The 11,438-nt window shown below is 36.3% G+C and overlaps 1 protein-coding gene across 1 annotated transcript; it reads right to left on the bottom strand.

The window, feature by feature from the left end:
• Positions 1–494: 494 nt before the first annotated feature.
• Positions 495–11,438, bottom strand: LOC140334616 (oncomodulin-like). Its single transcript, XM_072416862.1, has 5 exons — positions 11,292–11,438; positions 4,793–4,860; positions 3,651–3,783; positions 2,721–2,827; positions 495–721 (listed from the first exon to the last, which is right to left on the bottom strand). The coding sequence occupies exons 1-5, from the start codon at positions 11,360–11,362 to the stop codon at positions 696–698; spliced, it is 405 nt and encodes a 134-aa protein (XP_072272963.1). The 5' UTR covers positions 11,363–11,438; the 3' UTR covers positions 495–695.

Here is an 11,438-nt window from a genome sequence, read left to right on the forward strand (position 1 = left end):
GGTAAGCACATTACAAATTATTACTGTTTAATTCAAATGTTGAAATAATCAGGAATTATCATACAGCTATTCATTTGGTTTCACATTGCATTCTCTGGCAAAGAAACAATTAATTTCATTAACCTCCCTAGTGTTCTAATTCTGTCCAAATTTCCATGCAAAAAGCTTTAGTTTTATTGCATGGAAATTTTTTTTAGGCCATAATTCTTAGGCAAAACCCACCGAAATATGTCCAATATTTAATACATTTAATAAACTTTAAATAACATAACAAAAGAACAGTAGCATATAGATTATAATTATATACTATATCAATATTTCTTTATACAAAATATTTTGAATTAACTACCGATCCGCCTGCACCGACGCATGCACCAACGTCACCAGGAAACCCCTGGTAATCGTCTCTGCACTTCACGGCTGGAGATCAGAGGAGCAGGACGCGTCCCCAGGACAACAAAGCAAAGTAAGTTTTTTTTTTTTTTTTGGTTTTATTAAGTTGTTAGGACATTCAATAACAGTGCATTCCGCATGAATAAATACTCATTCAGGTCCACCAAGTGGTAGATCTTTTTTGACGATTTTTCCAGGCCTGGGATGGAGACAGCCACGGTGAAAGTGAAACGTATTGGATTTAAATGTCCGGTTTTCATTATAAGGTCACTGAGTTGTGTACACCACCAAAATCTGTACATTTATAATTCAAACAGCTCCTGGAACTCTGCAAATCCAACAGACAGAATAATTTAGTTACCAACTCCTCGAAAAACTTCCCAAGATGTGCATCTTTGAATTTTCTATTATAATTACGTATTGTTGTTTATAGTATTTTGACTGACTGAGATAATATAAATATATATAAATATATATAAAACACACACACCTTCACTTTTTTAATTATTACATAGCAACCTGATTCTACAATCATTTAAATTTTGTCTTCCTTTTCTCTCTCTCATTAATCTACACTCAGTACCCTATAATGACAAAGTAAAAACATCATTTTAGTAAATGTATTCAAAGAAAAAATTGAACCATCACATTTACATAAGTATTTAGACCTTTTACTTAGTACTTTGTTGAAGCACCTTTGGCAGCAATTACAGCCTCAAGTCTTTTTTGGTTATGATGCCACAAGCTTTGCACAGCTGGATCCTCTTAAGCTCAGTTTGGATGGGGACCAATGGTGGACAGCCATTTTTAAGTCTTTCTACAGATGTTCAATGGCTTCAACTCAATGCTCTGGTAGGGCCACTTTAGAACATTTACAATTGTCCCTAAGCCACCCCTGTGTTGTCTTTGCGGTGTGCTTGAGTCAGTGTCATGTTGGGAGGCGAACCTTTGGTTTAGTCTGAGGTACTGAGCAGTGTAGTCCAGGTTTTCATTTCTCTGTACTTTGCTCTATTCAGCTTTCCTTCAACCCTGATCAGACTCCCACTCCCTGCTGCTTAAAAACCCCCCACAGCATGATGCTACCACCACCATGCTTCACTGTTGGGATGGTATTGGGCAGGTGATGAGGGGTGCCTGGAGTTTCTCAGCCGTAACATTTGAAATGGAGTCAAAACAATTCAATCTTTGTTTCATCCGACCATAAAATCTTGTTCCTCACAGTTTAAAAAAATCTTCAGGTGCTCTTTTGCAAACTACAGGCGGGCTTTTGCACTGAGGAGAGGCTTTTGTCTGGCCACTCTTTCATTAAACCTAGATCAGTGGAGGTCTACAGTTATGGTTGTCCTTCTGGGACTTAGTCCTATCTTCATGCAGGATCTCTAGAGAGACCATCAGGTCCTTGATTGCTCAGTTTTTTTTTTTATAAATTTATAAAATGCTCTAATCGTCATTATGGGTTACTAAGTATAGATTAACAAGAAAAAGAAACGATTTATATGATTGTAGCATTAGGCTGCAACATAACAAATCTGAAAAAAGTGAAGGGGGTTTGAATACTTTTGAAGACACTGAATATACAACTTTTTTGTGGTAAATGGGTGCTTTTTTTTTTCTTTTTACTGTCAGCTTTTGCGTTATATTCTGGGCACTGCAAATTGTTTTGCTTGTGTTTGTTGTGGTCTAATTTCCAGCACAAATTTTTAGGTGGGCTTAGGTGCCAATTCTGAAAAAACAGCTGCTATAAGAGTAGACATACACACGTGCAATTATTGTTGTTGGATAGGATTTTTCACGATCCTTTCCAACGACTTAGGACTGTATGATGCATGAACAAGTGATGTACATACAGCTCTTTTCTGTTCTATGGAGAGGGGCGGGGGAGAACAACGGAGTGGCACCCTGCTGTGCGCTCTCCCCCTTCCCCTGCATCGGGATCATTCGTCTTCCATCGTCCGTGAATCCGCCAGGACGGTCGTTCAGACAATGCACAACGGGCACTGTACACACGCCAGATTCTCATCCGATATTGGCCCTGAGCCGATTATCGGGCGAGAACCATTGGATGTGTGTACGTAGCTTTAGAATCAGTTTTGTCAAGCAGAATTCTGATCAGCTAAATAAATAGCTTATATACGTCATCTGTGTTGCTGATCGTAAATCAGAATCTAGTAGTAGGCAAACAAGACACTCTGGCTATTTGCAGTCTGATAGTGTAGATTACAGGAGGGGACACAGATAAACCAGTTACATGGAGTACAATTTTTTGTTGCAGTTTTGTTGCAACTTTATAGCTACCTTAGTACACACTTGGTACAAAAAAAACTCACCATCAGCCCCAACTCTCCCATCATTGTCATGGTCAGCAGCAGCCATAAATTCCCTGGTTTCAGAGGTTAGTTCTCGGGCGCTTGGATCAAAATTTATAAGTAAATTCCTATGAAGAAGGGGACCCATAAAATTAAACACACACACGTGACATCTTGGTAAATACATTTAATTAGAAATTTGTATTGATTGCAATTTGTGTAAGACCTGATCCCTTAGACTTCAGCTAATAAGTACATTCGGCAGTTTAGAGTTTGGGTTGCAGTGCATTTCTTAGGAAGCAGCTCGTCCTATTGGGGTTCCTACTCCTATGTCATCATGTAAGTTACTTTCTACAAATTTTTGAGCTTGATGCATTAGTAAAAATCAAAAAATAAATTATTTCATAGATTTTAAAAAAGCTTAAAGTTTGGTGTAAATCATCAAAGTCTAAGTATGGTTTAAAGAAGTGTTGCTCCAACACCCATAACACTATATATGCAAAAATGTAAATATCAATACACATATAAAAGAATATTTAAAATCAAACTGTTCTCTATGTCTATCCAAAAGTAAAATGTAAAAACTAATTTTACTCAAAACATTTTTCCTATTCTTTGCTAATGTATTAAAGGAATAAAAGATTGTTTCTCTGGGAATGATAACATTGTCATTTGTGCTTTAAATGTATTCTCACAGCTTGCAGTCGCATCAGTCAATGTGTATTAGAACAATTTATGGGTCTGTTCCCCTTACTTATATACAACTTATATCTAGCACAGCAATGGAATGAAACTTCTTCAGAGAGTTCTGCGGCAGACAACTTTAAGCAAGTTTTTTTCTAAAAGCTAGAGTAAAGTTAGTACAAAGTAAAATATTTGAACTTTGTATTATCCCTGTCTGATCACATTTTATTTAAATAGTGACATGATGGAATTAAAATTTTATTTTACTTGAGTTCCTCCTCCTCGATATATCCACTCCGATCATCATCTAAAAACTGAAAGAGTTCTTGCACCTGGCTGAGTGTGTTTTCAAATGGTCCACAGGTTTGTAAAAATTCTTTGTGATTAAATGTATCAGGAGCTAAAAAAAAACAAAACAGAATTGTGTTAGCATTACAATTAGATACAATCATTTAGAATATATAATATCAGACTTATAATTGAGTATATCAAGCCAAAATACATGGATGTCACCAAAGTATGAAGGGAAGCAGTTTCCTTATTTTTTCATCAATTAGGCACTTTCTCACAATAACATTAACACAGAAGTTTTTATGAACTTCAGCATAGAGGCTGCTGCAAATAACATTAGAACAAATTGAGAACAAGCTCATTAGTAAATGGTTGTGGGTCATTACATGGTAATTGAATACTTTGTTTTTTTAGCCTTGTTTTTGTAAGATTACAAGAAAAACCACTGTACGTAACATACGCTACACACACATTCTTACTGTATACACACATTTACATCTTTCGGACTCTTTCTCATGAGCCTGCAAATTATCTATTAGTAAGATATGCATCTATATCAGATTGTTTCTTATCAGAAACATCTTATAAAAGGAGAGTTTTCGGTTTACTAACTTTCTTTGGTATTTCAGGTCTTAAAAAAAAAAACAAGATTTAATTATTGCTCGTCAACCTTGTATGTAAAAAATTATATCTATATATAAATATTCCCCCCCCCCCCCCTATTTTATACATTGAAAAAAAGATAGTTCAATTAGACAGATGCTTATCAATCTAAAAGTACATCAGGCAGTATTATATTTTTATACATTTAAACTATTTTAATGATTTTAACTATCATAACTATTTTAACAACAATAATATTATTATTGGGAATATGTATTAGGGTAATATTAGGCCATTGCGACATATATATATGTATATATATATATATATATATATATATAAAAATGTGGCAATGTGCACACACACATTATATATATATATATATATATGCACATTTTAAGTGTTTTAAAAATATGTGCGCAGATTTCAAACATACAACTTATTAAAAATCCCTGTTTACTATTTTTTGCACATGATTATTTACCTGAAGTGGAAATCAACACAGTTTATTTTACCTTTGCACTCCCTCAGAGCGGCATCAATGTTAGAAGCACTGAGCATGTCTTTGAGACTCATTTTGAATCTGTATACAGGAACAGAGAAGTTGATATATATTACAATTTTAGTTTCAAACTTACTTTTTTACTAATCATTGTTTCATCCAAAAAAAATAAAATAAGTGACATGTAGACAATGTAATATTGATCATTGAAAAGTTTGACGTTTAGACATATTTATTTTTAGGTCTGTTTAAGAATCTTTCACTACTTTCAGTTATATGTTACAGCCATTGATTTACCCAAGATGCACTTACAGTCCATGTTTGATGAGTATCATATTCACCACTTCATAAATATACCTCTACATTTACACTGCAAAATTTGGTATTGTTTTGGTAATCTGTATTTTATTTGTGTTCTTAATATGTTGATGTTAGACTTATTTTTGTTAAACTAGAGATTGTTGACTGATATTTATAAAAATAAATATAATACTTTTTATAAATGGAAGGCCGTTCCCCTTTCAGGTAATATTTCCAAATATGCCACATCCCTAAATTACCACCATACAAAAACACAGAACTAGTAAGGATACACAAGCAATCCCCAGGGACTTTTATGGCATTTCAAATATGCCTTAAAAGTGAAATATGCCTCAAATATGACTTTTAAGGCATTCCGATTATTACTATATGCTTTGTATAAAATATGAATTTATGATTTCCAGAGGCTGAGTGGATGCATTTTATTTCGGCTCCCTGCTTTACCTTTATACCAGCCACTACCACGTCACCAAGGGATATTCTCCCGTGGACCATGGGGGGTTTCTGGTAGGAAGTGACTTAGAGGAAGAGTCAATACTGAGCGACTTATACTCTACACAACACCTGGAACTGGCGCCTCACACCCAGACCGCGTGGAGCGCAGCGGACATATTTGCGGGGTTGCTTGTGAGCCGCGTCTGTGGGCACCCTCAAAAGTATTGGTATCAACATTTAGGCTTTCCTGATCGGTACCTTCTCTCTCTGAATTCTCTAATCTAGTCATCCTGCTGTATATATCCGCTGGGAAACACAGATTGTACTCATCACTGCAATTTCTATGGAACAGCGATCTCACACACACACACACACACACATACACACACACACACACACACACAGCTAGGTTCATAAATATTTGGACAGAGAACTTTTTTCTAACTTTGGTTCTGTACGTTACCACAATTCATTTTAAATGAAACAACTCAGATGCAGTTGAACTGCAGACTTTCAGCCTTAATTCAGTGGGTTGAACAAAAAGATTGCATAAAAAAGTGAGTTTTTTTTTTTAAAAACACAATCACTTTATTTTAGAGGCTCAAAAGTATTTGGACAAATAATTTAAAGGCTATTTCATGGGCTCCTGTGGGCAATTACTTTCTTATGTCATTATCAATTAGGCAGATTCTGCTGTGAACAGACAACATGCGGTCAAAGGAGCTCTCCATGCAGGTAATACAAGCCATCCTTAAGCTGCAAAACAGAAAAAACCCATCCAAGAAATTGCTACAATAATAAGAGTGGCAAAATCCACAGTTTGGTACATCATGAGAAACAAACAAAGCTCTGGTGAACTCAGCAACGCCAAAAGCCCTGGACGTCTACGGAAGACAACAGTGGTGGATGATCGCAGAATCATTTCCATGGTGAAGAGAAACCCCTTCACAACAGCCAACCAAGTGAACAACACTCTCCAGGAAGTAGGCGTATCGATATCCAAGTCTACCATAAAGAAAAGACTGCATGAAAGTAAATACAGAGGGTGCACTGCAAGGTGCAAGCCACTCATAAGCCTCAAGAATAGAAAGGCTAGATTGGACTTTGCTCAAAAACATCTAAAAAAAGCCGTCACAGTTCTGGAAAAACATTCTTTGGACAGATGAAACCAAGATCAACCTTTACCAGAATGATGGCAAGAAAAAAGTATGGAGAAGGCGTGGAACAGCTCACGACCCAAAGCATACCACATCATCTGTAAAACATGGCGGAGGCAGTGTGATGGCTTGGGCGTGCATGGCTGCCATGGCACTGGGACACTAGTGTTTATCCATGATGTGACACAGGACAGAAGCAGCCGAATGAATTCTGAAGTGTTCAGAGACATACTGTCTGCTCAAATCCAGCTAAATGCAGTCACATTGATTGGAAGGTGTTTCATAATACAGATGGACAACCACCCAAAACATACAGCCAAAGCAACCCAGGAGTTTATTAAAGCAAAGAAGTGGAATATTCTTGAATAGCCAAGTCACCTGATCTGAACCCAATTGAGCATGCATTTCACTTGTTGAAGACTAAAAACTTCGGGCAGAAAGGCCCACAAACAGCAACTGAAAGCCGCTGCAGTAAAGGCCTGGCAGAGCATTATTAGGAGGAACCCCGGCATCTGGTGATGTCCATGAGTTCAAGACTACAGGCTGTCATTGCCAGCAAAGGGTTTTCAACCAAGTATTAGAAAAGAACATTTTATTTTCAGCTTTTTAATTTGTCCAATTACTTTTCAGTCCCTGAAATGAAGTGATTGTGTTAAAAAGGTCTTTAGTTCCTCATATTTTTATGCAATCTTTTTGTTCAACCCTCCTAATTAAAGCAGCAGTTCAACTGCATCTGAGGCATTTCATTTAAAAATAATTGTGGTAATGTACAGAACCAAAATTAGAAAAAAGTTGTCTCTGTCCAAATATTTATGGACCCAACTATGTATATATATGTGCCGATATAGTTTTTATTATCTATTTGAAATTTGAAAATTGAAATTCTTTTGTGTTGTTATATATTGATACATCCATCAATAAAAACTATTAAAAAAAAAATTATATAATTATTCAAAAATACATATAAAACCATATTAGTCATTGTATCATGTGTTAGATTTCTATTCTATCGATGTTAGATAAATGTTCAATGCTTTTCGTGTAACATAGTCCGCTTCAGCAGAAACGCAGAGATCTATAAAAGCAAAATAATTTTAAATTTCACTTATTTTACATGAATCCAAAAATATAAACATTCATGAATAGTATTTATGATCATTTATCTAATTATTACTCACTTCTATGAAATGACTTCAAAAGGTCATATCCAAGCTACCATAGCAGTTCTTTCTTACAATGGTATACCAAGACTCACATAGCTGTGGATGTGCTTGGGGCTTATACCTTCGGCTACTGAGGGTGTAAAGTTGGGAGCCTCCCATCCTGTCTGTCATAGAATATGGTGGCTGGGGGGAGGTTCAGGTGCCAATGCCTCTGCCTCGTACCTGTGACCGATGTCGCCCTCTCCAGCACCACTTTGGAACCAGGTGGTTACATGCCCCACATGCTCCCTGGGATAGGAATACCTTCTGGATATGGGAAGAGCCCCATCCAGACAGGAGGGGTGCCGTCTTTTGGACAGATGGCCATAAAAGCAAAGCATGTACAGGTATTCTCCTACTGAGCTGTAAATGGAATGGCAAAGGAAAGGAGAGAAAGAAGTTATGGCAGCTGCTCACGCCCCCATTGTTCTGCGTCGCTTTGCCAATTAAGTCTGAAGGCATAGGACGCTGAGGGAGTAAAGCAGCAGCCATCATTAAGTGCTTAATAGCACTCCCAACCCCAGCACAGTTATTCCTTCATGTTTTGGAAGTTTCTCACTTTATAATAAATTCCAAGTGAAGGTGTCTTCCATCACAAATCTTAATACATAATAACTTTTTGGCTGTACTTGTAAACTCTCTAGCGTCTCCACTGTATTTGTTTCTAAATTTGCTTGATTGATGCAGTACCGAACCCTCAACTTATAATCAGGTTATTTGTTTAAGACAGCTTACTCTAATATTAACTTGTACTATATTCATATGTACTCCTTTATGTGTATTGTTTTGTATGTACAGACCATAATAAATCATACACAATATTGCACCCTGAAGAAGCCAAACCGTGACCAAACGTATATGGTCATCCTGTTTTACCATTGTTCGCATATCTTTGTATAATACAAAATATCCCAGATCTGTGAAGGATAACAGAACTAGGGATATATCTTATCTGAATGTATTGATCAAATATGTATGCAGCATATAATTACATAATTAACTTTTTACAATCTCGAGTCTCAAACCTCTTTCTTTCCTCTCCAAAACACTTCAGTATTTAGAACCAGACACTAGGCTAACTTACCCAGCCAATTACTTCACACAGGAGAACACAAACATATACCCTGGGGCCATGAAACCATTTTTAAGAATATGACAGGAGACATGTCTCCAATTTAAAATATTTGTGGGGGGCAGGTGCCCTAGTACCTTCCTGCATCAGCATCACCTAGCGTCCAGCCATCCACCTTATGAGGCCGGCGTGCCGCTGCCTTGACCTGGTGGTGGGTCGCTGGCTTTGAGGAGGAGCAAAAGATATGCTTTCCCCAGTAAATATTGTTGGCCCAGGGATTCACTGAACATATTACAGAGATGATCAACTTGTAACATGTACTGATCAAATAAAAACCGATGTTTGTTGTTGGACCAACTCCACCAGATGCTGCATGCCATTGTATCCTTCTTGTTATTTTTCTGCCCTTTTTTCAAATAATTGATGTAAGAGCATTAGGACCTGTCCCAAATCACTTGACTTTGTGGCATTTTATATATATACACGCGCGCGCTATAGAACATTAGGAGTGTCAGAGAGAAAGAAAATCCCCACAATGGAACGGCTGATAAAATACGGTTGAGATTACACATAGCATACCATCTGTAACATATTAGCTACTAGAGAACACATTTGTTGAGTTACCCAACATTGCAGACATCCCGATTGACCTGTGAAAGATTTCTAAGGTGTACTCCCTTTCACAGTCAGGATTTTAGAAAAAAAATAAAAATTAATCTGCAAATTACTTTGGGGGTCATTACTACATTATGCAGATAGCAACTTGACATTGTGACAAATCTATTGCATCTATAGACAGTCCTACATAATCCAAAACAACCAACATGAACCATAGAAAGCATTTAAAATCAAATTAATTCCAAGAAGCATCCAAGCTGGAGGTAAAATGATCCACAGACAAACAAAACCCGGCTACAAAAAGTCAAGAAGGGCAAAACATAGAAACCCAACCCAAAAAAAAAAAACAAAACAAAAACACACACACACACACACCATACATTCAACATGAATAGCTTACAAAGAAAACCAAATGCAACAGATGGGACCCACCCCATAAAAATTAAGAAACAAATGGACCTGTTCTTGCCTACCTCCACAGTGGATGCAGCCCGTGATAAATCTCCAGCACAACAAACCAGAGGACACAGATGTTGTACAAAGGAACATAATATAATATAGGACATCAACTTTAATGAATTTGCAGACAAAGCTCCACATATCTAAAGTTCACAATATTTTGCAAAGGTCAACAGAAATAATAGAATCACAAAAATTTGGGGTATTTTTGAAATGTAACTCAATAACCAGGCAGACATTACTAAAAAGGAAGGCAGCACCATAAACACCTTCACATAAAATAAAAAAATATTAAAATTAGATAAATAAAGTTTCAAATGAATCTTTTGGAAGGCAGAACTCACACAAACAACAATACTCTATCTCCTCCAGGCTTCAACAACCTCCTCCTGCGTATGTGGTTCTGTTAAATATCCAAAAAACATCAAAAATTGAGTAAACTGGCTACAATCCATCGTGTGTATTGATCAGTTCCAAATAAATATGGTTTATTCAAACCTGTTTGAACAGCAAGCATACTTGTAGCAAGTAGGTGTTGTGTGTAAGAGAACAAAGAAGTGTGATTAATAGCATTATGTATGAATCTGTGTGAATAAGGACACATTATGTATGAAGTGTGAATAAGGACATGGAGAAAGTTGCATAGTCAATAGGGCTAAGATCAGCCACAAAACTACAAGGCACAGTACAGGGAGAACAAACTTGTAACACTAAAACTAACAGACGAGTTCTGTAGAACAGTGGCAGGAAATCCACATTAATGAGGTATGTTAAAAGAAAACCATAGCTTATTCAACAAATAAATTAAAAAAAAAATTCACCTAATTTTATACAATACAAGTAAACTTGATTACCAAACCAGCAAAGTTAAAACAGAAAAATTGAAATTGCATATGCATGCACTTGCAGATCATTAAATCTTTTTTAGATTCAATTGAAATTGCGGTGTTCTTTGATACATGTATTCAAGCTGTTTTTAGAAGATTTGATTTCTGTATTGAAATTGCTTTGGAACTTGGGATGAGATGCCAAAATTGAGATTGAGAAGTGCAATTTTTTTTATATGAATTTATATAATATATATATATAATTATAAATACACATATTAATTATAGTTTGCAGTATTATACCATATGATACACTAATGTGATTAAACCAGCAGCTACAGCAAATCAAAAACTAAATAAACAACTTTTCAAAATTATAATTATGTAACATAACGGCATAGCACTAAAGAACCAAACTAACCTATTTTGGACTGTAGGACCACACAGAACAAGGATCAGAAGTACCCAAATTAACTGCCAAGACATCACCATTGACTTGCTAACTAAATGGCACGGCTGTAAGTTAGTCGCCTAAATTGTTGAGTGCTCAACCACTTGCTGAGGTGTG

The sequence above is a fragment of the Pyxicephalus adspersus genome, chromosome 7 (genome assembly GCF_032062135.1).
Source record: "Pyxicephalus adspersus chromosome 7, UCB_Pads_2.0, whole genome shotgun sequence".
Classification (NCBI taxonomy): Eukaryota; Metazoa; Chordata; class Amphibia; order Anura; family Pyxicephalidae; genus Pyxicephalus; species Pyxicephalus adspersus.